We start from the raw sequence: 19,112 nt of genomic DNA, 5'->3' as shown, positions 1-19,112 counted from the left end.
CCCGACCTCCAAGGCGTCTACCTCAACAATAAAGGGATAGGAAGTGTCAACGTGTCTCAAGATGGGTGCAGAGCAAAACAAATCTTTCAAAGTGGAGAATGCATGCAGAGCCTCTGGAGACCAGTGGGTGGTATCTGCCCCCTTCTTAGTGAGACAGGTGAGGGGTGCGATAACAGTGGAGTACCCCTTTATGAATCTTCTATAGTAATTGGCAAAGCCTAAAAATCTCTGAAGAGATTTTAACCCCACTGGTTGAGGCCATTCCAACACAGCAGAGACCTTGGCAGGATCCATAGACAGGCCCGAGGTGGAAATTATGTACCCTAAAAAGGTGACAGATGTTACCTCGAAGATGCATTTCTCCAATTTAGCGTAAAGCATGTTTTGCCTTAGTTTGTCCAATACAAACTTGACGTGTGTCCTGTGCTCAGAGAGGTTGCTTGAAAAGATAAGTATATCATCAAGGTATATTAACACGAATTTGCCCAATACCTCCCTGAATACCTCCATTAATCAGTTCCTGGAAGACGGCCGAGCGTTACACAGCCCGAAGGGCATCACTAGGTACTCGTAATGCCCGTCGGGCATGTTAAAGGCCGTCTTCCATTCATCGCCCTTTCTGATCCGCACCAGGTTGTATGCACCCCGTAAATCCAACTTTGAAAAGATCTTAGCGTCGGTAATCTGTGTAAAGAAGTCATCTATCAGGGGCAAAGGGTAGCGATTCTTCACTGTGATTTTATTCAGGCCCCGGTAATCAATACATGGCCGCAGGCCTCCGTCTTTTTTCTTAACAAAAAAGAACCCTGCGCCAGCGGGCGACCGGGAAGGGCGAATGAACCCCTTGGCAAAATTTTCACGAATGTACTCCTGCATGACCACTTTCTCTGGCCCCGACAAATTGTAAAGATGACCCCTAGGAGGCATACAACCAGATTGGAGATCGATGGGGCAATCAAACGGGCGATGTGGAGGTAATTTATCAGCAGCCTTGGGACAGAACACATCGGAATACTCGGAATATTGTACTGGTACCCCCTCCAAATGAATCCTGGTCTGGGCCAGTGTCGCTCTCCCTAAACACTGCTGAAAACAATGAGTTGACCAGCTAGTTAACTGACCGGTAGCCCAATTGATCTGTGGAGAGTGTAAGTGCAGCCACGGCATGCCAAGGATGACTGTGGAGGTGGTCATGCGTAACACAAAAAACTGCAGTTTCTCTTTATGTAGCACCCCTATAGATACTTCCACCTCTGGTGTCTGAGACAGCGGATGATTACTTTGCAGGGGGGAATCATCTACTGCTGTAACCTGAATGGGTGGTTCTACCGGGGTGAACACCTAATTTCTTTGCAAATTCGAAATCCATAAAATTAGCTGCAGAGCCTGAATCAATGAAGGCTTCAGTGACCTCAGACCTATCTTCCCATGAAACAGTACAGGGAAGAAGCAAACGTTTATCTTCTAGAGGTAAAAGTCGCGTGCCTAGGGTGTTACCCCCTACAACTCCTAGGCGGTAGCGTTTCCCGGCTTGTTAGGACAATTACGTACTCTATGACCCCCCTCTGCGCAGTAAAGACACAGCCGCTCAGACATCCTACGTCTTCGCTCCACTTGGGATAGTTTCGGCCGACCAATTTGCATTGGTTCGGGTGGAGGCGAGACAGGAGGAGGTGGAGTTACTGGAGGCGCAGCGTAGGACACCATTCTTACATGACTACTACCCCGGGTCTGTTTCTGATAGCGCAGTCTGCGGTCGAATCGAATGCCCGATGAAATGGCCTCATCGACTGTTTTAGGTTCAGGCAGACTTAACATGAGATCTGAAACCTCATCTGACAACCCTGATAAGAAACAATCTAAGAGGGCATAGGTGTCCCACCTGGCTGAAACTGACCACCTCCTAAATTCGGCTGCGTAATCTTCGACCGGACCCTTGCCTTGACGCAAAAGCTTGAGCTTCCGCTCAGAGGTCGCAGCAAGGTCTGGGTCGTCGTAAATTACCGCCATAGCTTTAAAAAATTAATCCACTGAGGAGAGGGCCAAATCTCCGGTGGGCAAACTGTACGCCCACGTCTGAGAATCGCCTGATAACAAAGTCTTAATAAATGTGACCCTTTGGGTCATAGTTCCAGAAGATCGGGGTCTCAACTCAAAGTAAGATAACACTCTACTTCTAAAATTTCGGAAGTCAGATCTGTCACCAGAAAATTTCTCAGGTACAGGCAAATGTATGTCAGAGCTAAGAGGGGATCGCACCTCATCTACTGCCGTCTGGAGGGTTTGTAAAGAACCAGACAAGGCTTCAATCATAGTCTTGTGACTACCCAGCACTTGGTTGATGTTTTCCACCGAAGTGGCAAGTGCGCCCAGACGGTCAGCGTGTGCGTCCATTTGCATTTTTGGTCTGCCGTTCTGTAACGATCGGTGTAACACAGAGAGGATCTGATTACCGGTGAACTGCAGTCTCACCGGGAATACAGAATATACCCGATTATTGGTGATCTGCAGTATCACCGATAATCAGATATATCTACTAACCTCTGGACACCAGAGAGAACAAGTGAGTGTTTAGATGCAACAGTATACTTTGAGTACTTCTCCAGAAGTATGTTCCTTCCTATGGCCTAGACTCTCCCGGGGGAGGAGCTAGGCTAAGTGTAGGAAGGACAGAGCGTGAGTGACACCCGAGAGAGAGGGTGTCACTAACAGATCAGGGAACTGCCTCTAACAGTAAGGCCAGTTCTCGAGGTCGGCAAGCCAGCTCGTTAACACACAGACAGATAAGGTACAGATTCACGAGACTGATACGGAATCCAATAAACAGACAGGGTTCGGCAACGGAGTATCAGAATAGCAGAGTACAGAATCAGGAGGCAAAATACAGAGTCCAGGAACGAGCAGAGTTTGGTAACAGGATATCAGAAATAGCAAGGTACAGAATCAGAGTTCAGAGGAATAGTCAGGCAGGCAGAAGGTCATAACAAATAATACAGTTCAATATTCCTAATGCTAAGGTGTGAGTTCCTTGATCATCAACACCTTTGGAAACTATGCTAGAACACAGATACAGACAAGGTCTGAGTGCTACCACGTAGTGATCCCAACGCCAGACACCAGAGAAATGACCAGCATCCAGTATATATACTACAGCGCTCACCAGCGCCACCCCTAAGTGCTGGACCAATGGAAGGCGGTGAGAATGTCAGCTGACCCGCTTGGTCAGCTGACTCTTCTCTGGCTGTCATATAAGCTCTGCCTCTCAGCGCACGCGCGCATCCTTCTGAACCTGTGTGGACTAGCAGTCCCAGCCACACCAGATATGTCTTGCAATGTATCCGCTGATTCAGGAGCGGGGGCCGCCGCCCCGCTCTCCAAGCAAGCGGCGGTCTCCCCGCGTCCAACCACAATGTCAGCAGCTTTGCCATGCGTGCAATCCACTGCATCCAACGCGGACTCCACCGCTCTGCCCATGCGGCATGTGGCGGTTTCTTCGCGTTGTGCTGCCATGTTAGACGCGGAAACAGCCGCCTCACTCTGAGGCTTTTCCGCATTTCCTCACAGTGAGTGGATGGAAGCTGAATTGAGGGTGCCTTTGTGTTGTCTATATGCGGTTATCACCAGTCGGGTCCCTGTTGTAAGGGCTCAGAAGTAAGTGACGTTTTACACTTGTTTTTATGTGCCTGAACTTTTGGGAAGGAGAAATCTGGATGCTTTTAAAAAGACGCTGTAACAAAAAAGTGCCGGGGGGGGGGGGGGGGGTACTTACCTCGGGCGGGGCAAGCCTCTGGATCCTATCAAGGCTTCCCCTGTCCTCCTCCATTTCACGGTGGTCTCCCTGGGCCTCTCTGAAGCCACAGCCGATAATTTGTCAAGCTGTGGCAATATTTACCTTCCCCGGCTCCAGCGCAGGCGCAGTAGCCCCTCCCCGATGGGCTAAGGCAGAAATAGCCGATCCCAATCGGGTCCGCTCTACTGCGCAGGCAACTTACGCCTGCACAGTGGAGCGGACCTGACTGGGATCAGCTATTTATGTCTGATCCCGAGCCGAGAGCCACTACTGCGCCTGTGCTGGAGCCGGGAAGGTAAATATTTACATGGCTGCCATTCGGAAGGGTCCAGCGAGTCCACAGTGGGACAGAGGAGGACGGGGGAAGCCTTGATAGGATCCAGAGGCTTCCCCCTCCCGGGGTAAGTACCCACCAAGGGCACTTTTTCTGTTACAGATTTTCTTTAATCATAAAGCGGTGTACACTTAGATTCTTCATTTTGATATGAATGCATTGATTATGCTATTGGTGGCAAGTGAACCTGTCATTTCTGGAAGGGAGGATCTCTGAGAGGATCACCTGTCCTTGGATTAATGTCAATACGCTTGGACCTTATAATCCGGGTCTTTTTTTGGTAAGCCTACATTTTGAACGGTGTCTGGTGCTGGAATCGGAAGTTCATATAGCGCTGCAGCTTATATCTACATGGTGAATAGGTTCTGCTGAGTCCACCACACTTCAGGAACCACCTGAAGAATCACTACTGTGGTGGTCTGCAATGGACTATCATAGCCTACAAAGCCATAACTTATTGATAGAATCCATCTGCCATCGCTCTTATTTCTAAGGGTAACATTCGTTTGGCTGCAATTAAAGCGAAAAAAAAATCAGATACTCACCTATGAAAAGGCAAGGCTCTGATTCTCATAAAGCCTTCCTGGTCCTCTCTCCATGCCCTCGTTCCACTGCCAAAAGTTAAAAATATACCACTTGCAGGAGCAGTGGTGTTACTACAAATCATGTTTACACCCCTTCCCTTGCCTCTCTTTATTGCCCCCCACGGCCTTGTGGCCCATCTCAGAAGGGTCATAAAACAAGTATTGCCATCATGATCTTAACACCCACAAAGCCACCTGAACTGAAGTATAGTCTCCTGTATCAGAGGAAGGGAAGTTAGTAGTTGGGGCCACACACAGCTCTGGGCCCCCTTTGATTGCTCCTCTCTAGTTACGCCCCTGTCCAGGAGCCCTCGGAAGAAGCCCTCATGTCCCCGAGTGCTTCCAAAGATGAGCAGCTCCATACTGTGTATTAGTAATGAGCAGAAATTACGCCCATGCGTAAGTACGTATCGTAATACGCAATTACGCCTTGTAATCGTAATGCGACATTTTGGAGGAATAACGTAATCAATTTTCATAGTTATTTGTCCCGTTCATAATTACGCATCAATTTACATGAAATTTACACGTAATTTTGTGCTGACTTTGATGGTGATTAGCAAAACCCCCAGTCATGCCATTGCTACCAAAATTACTACATATGTTAAAGGATGTTAAAGGACACCCGAAGCGAAAATAAACTAGTGAAATAAATGATTGTATCTATCATCCTTCTCCTAATAATGACTTTTTAACATATCCCACAGTTTTAATTTATGTTTAAATCTACTTTTTAAATTTTAACTGTTTTATTGTTTTTGCTCAATGACACATTCATTGAAGTATATCAGAGCTAAAATCTATAAACTATTGACCCTTTTTATCTCTTTCCTGCTCTCAGAAGCCATTTTCTGCTAGTTGGAATTTCTTATCAGTGAGGGTCACACCGTAGTTTCTTCCTGTCTGAGTCAGGACTGAGTCAACCACTTACATACCTGATATTTAACCCTTTCAGGCAGAGAAAGAAAAAAAAGGAACACAGTTATTTGTGTAGGTACAGTGTAGAGTAGCACAACCACTCGGCACTCAGCGATCTCTTCCAGGGATTGGAAACGTCACCTGCATCTGGAACATTACAGGAATAAACTTCACCCCAGACAGCACCTGTATAGTGGCTATTTAAAAGTTTAAGCTGAGGGACGTGCAACCGGTATTCAACGAACAGAAAGTGCAACACAGGACTTAGCACATGAACAAACGCCCGTCAGGCGTGAAACAGCTATAGTGCCTTCCAACCACCCCCCTGGTCACCTGAGCCCCAAGCACCATCACCGATCCAGGTTTGATCTATGCCTATTTTATTGGTAAATATATAGTGTATGTGGCATGAGGATGAAATAAAATGCGTTTCTAGTGAACAGTTCCTGGTCTCTCTCGCTGTGCAGTGCATAGTTATTTGTATGCTAGGCACTGTATATACACATGTCTATCTCATCATGTCACATATCACTTCGGGTGTCCTTTAAGGTGAATAGCAGGTATAAGTTACAAAAAGAATTGTTCAAAAAGACCTTGTAGTTTTTGAGAAAATCAATTTTAAAAATACAAAAAAAAATTGTTTTTAAACTGTCATTTTTCTGGGTTTAAAAACCATTTTTCTTTGCATTAACAAAATCAATTTTCTCAAATACTACAAGGTCTTTTTAAAAAATTATTTTTTTAACTTGTACCCAATATTCTCCTTAACATATGTAGCAATAGCATGTATGGGGACTATGCTATTCTCCGCCAAAGTCGGCACGAAATGATGCGTAATTACGAATGATTATGCAGTCAATAGAATTACAAATTTGTAATTATATGTATGTGTAATTGCAAAAATGTATGCGTAATTTCACGTAATCGTAATTAGCACATTACGATCATGTACAAAAGTGCTTCCAAAGCCTTCTAAGGATCATAAACGGCATATTAAACCAGGTTTGTGGAATGCCTGCAACAAGGGTGGCAGTGCTGCAATGAGGACACCAAGAGAGGACTGTAAAGACTATAAAATCCAGAGACTTTCCTCTCCATAGGTGACTATCTGACCTTTTTCCCCACAGATGCCTTAGTATGAATTCAGTTATTGTATGTTGTTGCAGCTTCCTAAATAAATAAACCTCAACAATGTCTGTCCTTTCCGTTACAGATTACTGTCTTTTAAAGTGACACTGGAGCGATTTTTAAAATAAAAAACAGATACTCACCTAAGAAGATGGAAGACTCTGAGTCCTATAGAGCCTTCCCCGTTCTCCTGCCAGTCTCCGCGTTCCCCCACAATCTTTCCTGTTAGCAGTCTACAACTAATTGGTAGTGCTCTCTTCCGGGTTGGGGAGACTTCTGCAGTCTTCGGAGCACTCAAAGAGAGGCAGCTCGGTACTGCGCACACGCGAGCGACCTCTCTGGCACACTCGCGCATGCGCAGTACAGAGCCGTCGGTCTTTGGAAGCCCGAGTACCTACGAAGATTGCCAAAGTCTCCCGTGCTGGAAAGCCTGTGGAAAAAACGAGGTCACCGGCAGGAGAACAGGAAGGCTCTATAGGACCCAGAGCCTTCTATCTCCTTAGGTGAGTATCTGTTGTTTTTTTAAATTTAATAACTGACTCCCTTTAACAGAATTCCCAACTACATACTTGCAGAGTTCTGGTCTTCTCTTGTCCTAGCTACTGTTTGTCATCCATAAATAATCCATAGACTGGCAGAGTTCTGATTTCTTCTTGTTCTATCTTCCCTCGTCCACCATCGATAGCATGGCAGATCTCTGAGCTTGCATGTGTCCTATCTAACTTCACTTGCACACCACATTCTTTCACCCTCCATCCACAGCCTTGCAGAGCAATGATCTCCTCATGCCCTGTCTATCTTCTCTCACCACCATCCACAGACTGACATAGCTCTGATCTCCTCATGTCCTGTCTATCTTCTCTCACCACCATCCACAGACTGGCAGAGCTCTGACCTCCTCATATCCCGTATATATCTTCTCTCACCACCATCCACAGACTGGCAGAGCTCTGATCTCCTCATGTCCTGTCTGTCTTCTCTCACCACCATCCACAGACTGGCAGAGCTCTGACCTCCTCATGTCCTGTCTATCTTCTCTCACCACCATCCACAGACTGGCAGAGCTCTGACCTCCTCATGTCCTGTCTATCTTCTCTCACCACCATCCACAGACTGGCAGAGCTCTGATCTCCTCATGTCCTGTCTATCTTCTCTCACCACCATCCACAGACTGGCAGAGCTCTGATCTCCTCATGTCCTGTCTGTCTTCTCTCACCACCATCCACAGACTGGCAGAGCTCTGATCTCCTCATGTCCTGTCTATCTTCTCTCACCACCATCCACAGACTGGCAGGGCTCTGATCTCCTCATGTCCTATCTATCTTCTCTCACCACCATCCACAGACTGGCAGAGCTCTGATCTCCTCATGCCCTGTCTATCTTCTCTCACCACCATCCACAGACTGACATAGCTCTGATCTCCTCATGTCCTGTCTATCTTCTCTCACCACCATCCACAGACTGGCAGAGCTCTGATCTCCTCATGTCCCGTATATCTTCTCTCACCGCCATCTACAGACTGGCAGAGCTCTGATCTCCTCATGTCCTATCTATCTTCTCTCACCACCATCCACAGACTGGCAGAGCTCTGATCTCCTCATGTCCTGTCTATCTTCTCTCACCACCATCCACAGACTGGCAGAACTCTGATCTCCTCATGTCCTATCTATCTTCTCTCACCCCCATCCACAGCCTTGCAGAACAACGAACTCCTCATGTCCTGTCTATATTCCCTCACCTCCATCCACAGACTGGCAGAGCTCTGACCTCCTCATATCCCGTATATATCTTCTCTCACCACCATCCACAGACTGGCAGAGCTCTGATCTCCTCATGTCCTGTCTATCTTCTCTCACCACCATCCACAGCCTGGCAGAGCTCTGATCTCCTCATGTCCTATCTATCTTCTTTCACCACCATCCACAGACTGGCAGAGCTCTGATCTCCTCATGTCCTGTCTATCTTCTCTCACCACCATCCACAGACTGGAAGAGCTCTGATCTCCTCATGCCCTGTCTATCTTCTCTCACCTCCATCCACAGACTGGCAGAGCTCTGGTCTCCTCATGTCCTGTCTATCTTCTCTCACCACCATCCACAGACTGGCAGAGCTCTGATCTCCTCATGTCCTGTCTATCTTCTCTCACCACCATCCACAGACTGGCAGAGCTCTGATCTCCTCATGTCCTGTCTATCTTCTCTCACCACCATCCACAGACTGGCAGAGCTCTGATCTCCTCATGTCCTATCTATCTTCTCTCACCACCATCCACAGACTGGCAGAGCTCTGATCTCCTCATGTCCTGTCTATCTTCTCTCACCACCATTCACAGACTGGAAGAGCTCTGATCTCCTCATGCCCTGTTTATCTTCTCTCACCACCATCCACAGACTGGCAGAGCTCTGATCTCCTCATGTCCTGTCTGTCTTCTCTCACCACCATCCACAGACTGGCAGAGCTCTGATCTCCTCATGACCTGTCTATCTTCTCTCACCACCATCCACAGACTGGCAGAGCTCTGATCTCCTCATGCCCTGTCTATCTTCTCTCACCACCATCCACAGACTGGCAGAGCTCTGATCTCCTCATGTCCTGTCTATCTTCTCTCACCACCATCCACAGACTGGCAGAGCTCTGATCTCCTCATGTCCTATCTATCTTCTCTCACCACCATCCACAGACTGGCAGAGCTCTGATCTCTTCATGTCCTGTCTATCTTCTCTCACCCCCATCCACTGCCTTGCAGAGCAATGATCTCCTCATGTCCTGTCTATATTCCCTCACCTCCATCCACAGACTGGCAGAGCTCTGACTTCCTCATATCCCGTATATATCTTCTCTCACCATCATCCACAGACTGGCAGAGCTCTGATCTCCTCATGTCCTATCTATCTTCTTTCACCACCATCTACAGACTGGCAGAGCTCTGATCTCCTCATGTCCTGTCTATCTTCTCTCACCACCATCCACAGACTGGCAGAGCTCTGATCTCCTCATGTCCTATCTATCTTCTTTCACCACCATCTACAGACTGGCAGAGCTCTGATCTCCTCATGTCCTGTCTATCTTCTCTCACCACCATCCACAGACTGGAAGAGCTCTGATCTCCTCATGCCCTGTCTATCTTCTCTCACCTCCATCCACAGACTGGCAGAGCTCTGATCTCCTCATGTCCTGTCTATCTTCTCTCACCACCATCCACAGACTGGCAGAGCTCTGATCTCCTCATGTCCTGTCTATTTTCTCTCACAACCATCCACAGACTGGCAGAGCTCTGACTTCCTCATATCCCGTATATATCTTCTCTCACCATCATCCACAGACTGGCAGAGCTCTGATCTCCTCATGTCCTATCTATCTTCTTTCACCACCATCTACAGACTGGCAGAGCTCTGATCTCCTCATGTCCTGTCTATCTTCTCTCACCACCATCCACAGACTGGCAGAGCTCTGATCTCCTCATGTCCTATCTATCTTCTTTCACCACCATCTACAGACTGGCAGAGCTCTGATCTCCTCATGTCCTGTCTATCTTCTCTCACCACCATCCACAGACTGGAAGAGCTCTGATCTCCTCATGCCCTGTCTATCTTCTCTCACCTCCATCCACAGACTGGCAGAGCTCTGATCTCCTCATGTCCTGTCTATCTTCTCTCACCACCATCCACAGACTGGCAGAGCTCTGATCTCCTCATGTCCTGTCTATTTTCTCTCACCACCATCCACAGACTGGCAGAGCTCTGATCTCCTCATGTCCTGTCTATCTTCTCTCACCACCATCCACAGACTGGCAGAGCTCTGACCTCCTCATGTCCTGTCTATCTTCTCTCACCACCATCCACAGACTGGCAGAGCTCTTATCTCCCCATGTCCTGTCTATCTTCTCTCACCACCATCCACAGACTGGCAGAGCTCTGATCTCCACATGTCCTATCTATCTTCTCTCACCACCATCCACAGACTGGCAGAGCTCTGATCTCCTCATGTCCTGTCTATATTCCCTCACCACCATCCACAGACTGGCAGAGCTCTGGTCTCCTCATGTCCTGTCTATCTTCTCTCACCACCATCCACAGACTGGCAGAGCTCTGATCTCCTCATGTCCTATCTATCTTCTCTCACCACCATCCACAGCCTTGCAGAACTCTGATCTCCTCATGTCCTGTCTATCTTCTCTCACCACCATCCACAGACTGGCAGAACCCTGATCTCCTCATGTCCCATCTATCTTCTCTCACCACCATCCACAGACTGGCAGAGCTCTGATCTCCTCATGTCCTGTCTATCTTCTCTCACCACCATCCACAGACTGGCAGAGCTCTGATCTCCTCATGTCCTATCTATCTTCTCTCACCCCATCCACAGCCTTGCAGAGCTCTGATCTCCTCATGTCCTGTCTATCTTCTCTCACCACCATCCACAGACTGGCAGAGCTCTGATCTCCTCATGTCCTGTCTATATTCCCTCACCACCATCCACAGACTGGCAGAGCTCTGGTCTCCTCATGCCCTGTCTATCTTCTCTCACCACCATCCACAGACTGACAGAGCTCTGATCATCTCATGTCCTGTCTATCTTCTCTCACCACCATCCACAGACTGGCAGAGCTCTGATCTCCTCATGTCCTGTCTATCTTCTCTCACCACCATCCACAGACTGGCAGAGCTCTGATCTCCTCATGTCCTGTCTATCTTCTCTCACCACCATCCACAGACTGGCACAGCTCTGATCTCCTCATGTCCTGTCTATCTTCTCTCACCACCATTCACAGACTGGCAGAGTTCTGATCTCCTCATGTCCTGTCTATCTTCTCTCACCACCATCCACAGACTGGCAGAGCTCTGATCTCCTCATGTCCTGTCTATCTTCTCTCACCTCCATCCACAGACTGACAGAGCTCTGATCTCCTCATGTCCTGTCTATCTTCTCTCACCACCATCCACAGACTGGCAGAGCTCTGATCTCCTCATGTCCTGTCTGTCTTCTCTCACCACCATCCACAGACTGGCAGAGCTCTGATCTCCTCATGTCCTGTCTCATAGCTCCCAACTGTCCCTCTTTTGGAGGGGCAGTCCCTCTTTGGGAGGCCTGTCCCTTTGTCCCTCTTTCCTCTTCATTTGTCCCTCTTTCAGGACTGTGTCTTTGTTTCTTTGTAAATATATATATATTTATCTAATAAAAAATGAAATGTGTTTGATTGACTCTAAACTTCATTCCCATCCTTTAAATTGATATATTACTAATTTTAAAATGTTAATATGAAGGAAAATGAACCAGGATAGAAAGGACCAGTGTGGTTTGAGTTATAAAACAACATATTTTTCTTATGAAATCTTTATGGTATGCATGACAAGGGGTGTGATGGGGGTGTGATCAGGGGTGTGCCTCTTTCTCATCTCAAAAAGTTGGGAGGTATGCATGTCTGTCTTCTCTCACCACCATCCACAGACTGGCAGAGGTCTAATGTTATGTACTTTTTTTTTTTCTCCTCTCAGACCCACCATCCACAGATTGGCAGCCAAAACTCTAATCTCGGAGCTGCAACTGAGAGACTCTATGTGTCCAATAGAGAGGGAAAAGGTTTTGGAGGCCAGTCTCCAGTCTGGAGTCATCTCTTTTCAAACAGTTGTTGTAGCAGTCAACAGTGACACCAAATCAGCCTTGGAGAGTCCTGTCGTGTGTCATTCCAACCCGTATCATGGATGTAAAGTACAATCTAATGCCACTTAATGGTCCTTATTAAAGCTGTACAGTATTCATCTCAGACACATAAAGTGGTGCTTGGAAGTTTGTGAACCCTTTAAAATGTTGTGACCTAAATCATTATCTGATTTTCAAACAAGTCCTCAAAGTAGATGCAGAAAGTCCAGTTAACTACTTCCCGTTTCAGGACGTACAGTAGACATTTAAAAAGGGCACCTGGTAAAAAAGGGCTCCCAATATAGATGAAAAATGCCATATTCAGCTACAAAGGGAACCTGGTGTAGCCCGTATGCCAAATTCGCTGCAAAGGGTGTCTGGTGTAGCCGAAAAGTTAGTTTTAGTTCATAAAAAGGATGCTGTTATAGGCAAAATGTGTTGGGCTATAAAAGGGCTCTGGATATAGCCGAGAAAAGTGATTACTATGACCTAACTTCTCTCCCTACTCTGACACAGAACTCTCCCCTGGTGGTGCCTAACCCTAAGACCCCCTGGTGGTGCCTACGCTTAACTTCCCTGGTGGTGCCTAACCCTAAGACTACCCTGGTGGTGCCTAACCCTAACCCCCCCCCCCCCCCCGTGGTGCCTAACCTTAACCATTTCCTGGTGCTGTCTAACCCTAAGACCTCCCCTGGTGATTACTATGACCTAACTTCTCCCTACTCTCACACAGAACCCTCCACTAACACTAATCCCCCCTGGTGGTGTCTAACACTAAGACACCCCAGGTGGTGCCTAACCCTAAAACTCCCCTGGTGATGTCCAACCCTAATACCCCCCCCCCCTGCTGGTGCCTAACCGTAACCCCCCTTGGTGGTGCCTAACGCCTCCCTGGTGGTGCCTATCCCTAAGAGCCCCCTGGTGGTGCCTGACCCTAAGACCCCCCCCCAGGTGATTACTATGACCTAACTTCTCCCTACTCTCACACAGAACCCTCCCCTGATGGTGCCTTACCCTAAGACCCCCCCCTGGTGGTGCCTAACCCTAAGACCCTCCCCCTGGTGGTGCCTAACCCTAAGACCCTCCCCCTGCACCCCTGAATCAAAAATCTCGGCTATAAAAGAGCGCCCTTCTAATATATTAATAAATGGACATGACCCCTATTAGAGGCCATGTCCATTCATAATAATAAAAGTAAGGGCCGGTTCACACAGACGCTTGGCAGCGTTTACCGCCAAGGAACCAGGACTCGTTGGTTAAACGTACCCATCCAAGAAAATGGGAGCATTTATCATCGCACAGTTACTGTCGATAACCTGTCGATGCCGCAAACACGGCGTTCCAATTCCAATTTTTACCGTCGTTTCAGCCAGCCCTAGAAGCCTCATGTGGCATCTAGGGTTGATTCACCGCCGCATCTTCATGTCCCCTTGCGGTGACGAAAAACGCTGATCACTGCGATCTGGATATAGATCCACTAGGGGGCTCTTAGGGATAGGCACCACCAGGGAGGGGTTAGGACGCTGGTGATCGCTGCAGTAAGGCCCCCAAATGATACGCCACCAGACAAGAGGGGAAGCCGCCCGTCTGAACTGGCCCTTAAAGAGACACTGAAGCGGAAAAAAATGATGATATATTAAATTCGTTGTGTAGTACGGATAATTACTAGAAGATTAGTTGCAAAAAAAAATATTCTCATATTTTTATTTTCATTTATATAGTGTTTTTATAACATTGCATTATTCTCTAATATTTGCAGTTTACACAACACTCAGCATTCTAAATGATTTTACAGAGCAGGCTGTGAACTTTTGTACCCGTCCTCTGGAGAGAAAAAGAAAATACAGTGACTGACAGTTAAGATAACAAGCTTCAGAAGACAGAGCTCTCTGCCGACTTTCAAAGTTGTGGAGCTCAATGGCTCTTTTGCATAGAGAACAACTGGAGTTTCTTAACTCTTCCTGTACTGGAAAGAGTATTAGGCTTATGTCTCTGCTCCTAATGTTTTATTTCTTTGCTGTGCTACACATACAAATCATTATATCATTTTTTTTTGCTTCAGTGTCTCTTTAAGTGAAGTGCAAAAAAAAACTGAAAAAAACACAGCCTTGTAACACAGGATAGTTTTTTTTTTTTTTTAGTGCCATCTTTTGGCAAAAATATAAAAATACACTCTGTCTAAATGTTCATTAAAGAGAACCCGAGGTGGGTTTTAAAAATTCTAATTGCACACAGAGTGCAATTAGGATTTTTAAAATCCACCTCGGGTTCTCTTTAAAATTCTCTTCTTTTAATCCCTTCTACTTCTTCCGTCGTCGCCCCCCCCCCCCCCTTCCTTACTTTTACCAAACAAACACAATAAAAAAACGCAGTTTAATCATAAATAGTTGCCTTGGGGACTCAGCTTTTTTAATATGTATATTATGAAGGTATGCTACTGTTATGTTAGCAAATAAGGTCTTGTAATTATTGAACGGATAAAAAAATACCACAAGAGAGAAAAAAAGACGCCTTTATTCACAAATAATATATTGTCGCCATACATTGTACTAGGAACATGATGTAAATGTTGTGATAGCCGGGATTAACGGGCCAATAAAATGTGTGAGTTTTATTTATAGTAGCATTGCTTATTTTAAATCTATAGGGGTTGGAATTGGATAAATTGTGTATTTTTGTGTTGTTTTTTTAATTGTCCCTATAAAATGCATAGCAAATAAAGTAATTACTGAAAACAAGTATACTCCCCCCCCCCCCCCCCCAAAAAAAAGCCTAAATTGTGGTGAAAAAAAACAAGATATAGATAATTTATGTATAATCAATAGTGATAAAGATATTGGCAAATGAATGGGAGGAGCGCTGGCAGGGGAAAATTGCTTCCATCCTTGAGATGAAAACACCCATAGGCTTGTAACGATCGGTGTAGCACAGAGAGGGTCTGATTACCGGTGATCTGCAGTATCACCGAGAATACAGATATATACCCGATTATTGATGATCTGCAGTATCACCGATAATCAGATATATCTCTAACCTCTGGACACCTGGGTAATATGAGTGTTTGGTGCAACAGAAATACTTTGAGGACTGCACCTGAGAAGCAGGTGCACAGCAGTAAGGAGTACTGCACAGTAACACGTTCCTTCCGTAAGCCTGAGACTCTCCCGAGGGAGGGGTCAGGCTAGGAGTAGGAAGGACAGAGTGTGAGTGACACCAGGAGGGGGGGTCACCCACAGGTCTGTGAGCTATCTCTTGACTGAGGAGATAGCTCTCAAGGTCGGGCAAGCCGGGTCGGCAACAGACAGACAGATCAGGGACAGAGACAGGAGACAGATGCGGAATCCTAAGACAAGCAGAGTTTGGCAACAGAGTATCAGATATAGCGAAGTACCAAATCAGAGATCAAGAGAGTGGTCAGGAAAGCAGGAAGTCATAACAGATAATAACAATGCCTAATCTTAGGTGTGAGCTCCGTGATCATCAACACCCTGGAACTAGTCTGATATATAACAGAGTGGTAATACAGTTCCCTAGTCTTGGGTGTGAGTTCCTTGATCATCAACACCCTGGAACTAGACTGAAGTATAACAGGATGATAATACAGTTCCCTAGTCTTGGGTGTGAGTTCCTTGATCATCAACACCCTGGAACTAGTCTGAAGTACAACAGAGTAATAACAACACAGATTCTGACAAAAGGTCTGAGTGCTACCACGTAGTGATCGCAACGGTAGACACCAGAGAAATGACCAGCACCTAGTATATATGCCCTAGCGCTCTCCAGCGCCTCCCCTAAGTGTTGGACCAATAGGAAGTGGTAGAATTGTCAGCTGACTGGCTTGGTCAGCTGACACCCTTCTGGCTGTCATAAAAGCTCTGCCTCTCAACGCGCTCGCGCGTCCTTCTGAACCTGTGTGGACTATCAGTCCCAGCCACACCAGACCTGTTTTGCAATGTATCCGCTGTGCAGGACGCGGAACGAGCCGCACCGCTATCCGAGCACGCAGCAGTTTCTCCGCGTTCCGCCATGCTGACAGATGTAGGCCTATGCGTGCAAACCGCCACGTCGGACACGGAATCCGCCGCCTTGTTCACTGGGCATGCGGTGGTTTCTCCGCGCTCCGTCAGGCTAGTGGATGCAGGCCCATGCGCGCAAACTGCCATGTTGAACGCGGAATCAGCCGCCTTACTCTGAGTACTCGCGGCGGCTTTTCCGCGTTTTCTCACAAGGCTGAAGTGGTTAAAGGATACCCGAGGTTATTATTATTAGGTGGCATGTGACATTATTAGGTGGCATGTGACATAATGACACTATGCTGTGTTCCTTTTTTTTCTTTATCTGCCTGAAAGAGTTAAACTTCAGGTATGTAAGTGGCAATTCCTGTCTGAATTCAGGACTAAGTCAGACCACAGTGTGACCCTCACTGATAAGAAATTCCAACTATAAAACACTTTCCTAGCAGAAAATGGCTTCTGAGACCAGGAAAGAGATAAAAAGGTCAATAGTTCATAGATTTTAGCTCTGGCATACTTCAATGAATGTGTCATTGAGCAAAAACAATAAAACAGTTAAAACTTAAAAAGTAGATTTAAACATAAAATAAAACTGTGGAATATCTTAAAAAGTCATTTTTAGGAGAAGGAAGATAGATACAAATGTTTATTTCATTCGTTTATTTTCTCCTCGGGTGTCCTTTTAAAGATGAGATCAGAGGTATTTCTAGTCAGTGGGATGACAATCAGATGTGAGTAAGGGCCAGTTGGTGAAGAAGCTCTGCACGCAGGTAAGCAGCTGTTGACCCTCTAATAGAGATGGCCTGAACGGTTCGCTGGCGAACGAGAACCAGCGAACTTCACTTCGGTGGTTCGCGATCGAACGCGAACTTTATGGCAGTTCGATTCACCTCCTATACTACATCATTAGGGTCAACTTTGACACTCTACATCACAGTCAGCAGACACAGGGTAACCAATCAGACTACACTCCCTCCTGGAGCCACTCTCCCCCTTATAAAGGCAGGCAGCATCAGCCTTTTCACTCACTCGTGTGCCTGCATTAATTAGAGATGGGAAAACTGCTGCAGACTCTCATAGGGAAAGCTTAGTTAGGCTCTTGTAGGCTTCTTAGCTTGCTCCTTGCTGATTCTTATTGCTAAAAAAAAGCACCCCTCAACAGCTCTTTTGAGAGCTAATCTTGTTCTTGTGATCCAATTTTTTTTTGTGGGTATGTCCCACTGACACTTGTGTTGCATAGACAGCTTTGGTAATTCCTACTGTGTGTGCCACTGCCAGCCAGGCCCAGCACATTCAGTGACTACCTGTGTGTGTGACAGGTGCACATTGTAATACCCATCACTGCATATACCTACTTGTTGTTCACAGTGCACCCACCTACCTACGTGAGCGCACGCAGTGTCACTGTGCCTGTCCGGTACCTGTCTGTGTGTGACAGGTGCACATTGTAATACCCATCACTGCATATACCTACTACCTGTTGTTCACTTCAGTGCACCCACCTACCTACGTGAGCGCACGCAGTGTCACTGTGCCTGTCCGATACCTGTCTGTGTGTGACAGGTGCACATTATAATACCCATCACTGCATATACCTACCTACCTGTTGTTCACAGTGCACCCACCTACCTACGTGAGCTGAGCGCACGCAGTGTCACTGTGCCTGTCCACTACCTGTCTGTGTGTGACAGGTGCACATTGTAATACCCCTCACTGCAAATACCTACCCTCCTGTTGTTCACAGTGCACCCACCTACCTACGTGTTGTTCTATCATTGAGCTACCACAGCCCGACGACCATATGGGTTTGAAAACCACCACGGCCTACACTCTGGCCATGGTCCGCACCAGTCCAGCACGGCCGTCACTATGCAAACAGCTGTTTGCGGTGCGTTACACAGTGAGTTTGGTGTGTCAGTGTGAAGCAGAACTCTAATTACACTCCCTGATTGATGTATACACATGCAAGATGTTTTAAAGCACTTTAGGCATGCAATTTAGCATTCAATGTGATTTCTGCCCTTAAAACGCTGCTTTGTGTCAAATCCAGATTTTTCCCCGGGACTTTTGGCATCTATCCCACTCCTCCATACAAAAACTCAGATGTTAGACCCCTTGAAACATCTTTTCCATCACTTTTGTGGCCAGCATAAGTGTTTCTTGTTTTCAAAGTTCACCTCCCCATTGAAGTCTATTGCAGTTTGAGAAAATTTGAGCGAATCGAATTATTGCGGAAGTTCGCAGTCCGCGAACCAAAAATCGGAGGTTCGAGCCATCTCTACCCTCTAACTGTCTTGTACCCCTCTCTATCAAATGCGGTACTGGTGCCTGATAATGTCGCAGGGCTGTGGAGTCGGAGTCGAGGAGTCGGAGCAGCAAGTGATATTTTCAATCCTTGGGCTTGATTCCCTAAACCCTGTTAACTCAAGTATCACACCTTATCAAAGATATCACCCCTTATCAAAGAAATCACACCTTATCAAAGATATCACCCCTTATCAAAGAAATCACACCTTATCAAAGATATCACACCTTATCAAAGATTTCACACCTTATCAAAGATATCCCACCTTATCAAAGATATCACACCTTATCAAAGATACCCCACCTTATCAAAGATATCCCACCTTATCAAAGATATCACACCTTATCAAAGATATCTCACCTTATCAAAGATATCACACCCTATCAAAGATATCCCACCT

At 46.6% G+C, this 19,112-nt stretch overlaps 1 protein-coding gene across 1 annotated transcript in view; it reads left to right on the top strand.

Annotated features, from left to right (window-relative positions):
* The window catches only part of LOC137560938 (von Willebrand factor A domain-containing protein 5A-like), a 178,610-nt gene that overhangs the window by 100,357 nt on the left and 59,141 nt on the right, over positions 1-19,112 (top strand). Inside the window, exon 16 of the mRNA XM_068272130.1 lies at positions 12,250-12,458. Coding sequence (XP_068128231.1) covers positions 12,250-12,458 — 209 coding nt within the window. The remainder of the gene's footprint in view (positions 1-12,249; positions 12,459-19,112) is intronic.

This window comes from Hyperolius riggenbachi, chromosome 1, assembly GCF_040937935.1.
Source record: "Hyperolius riggenbachi isolate aHypRig1 chromosome 1, aHypRig1.pri, whole genome shotgun sequence".
NCBI classification, from domain to species: domain Eukaryota; kingdom Metazoa; phylum Chordata; class Amphibia; order Anura; family Hyperoliidae; genus Hyperolius; species Hyperolius riggenbachi.
This window is presented reverse-complemented; position numbering and strand designations above follow the sequence as displayed.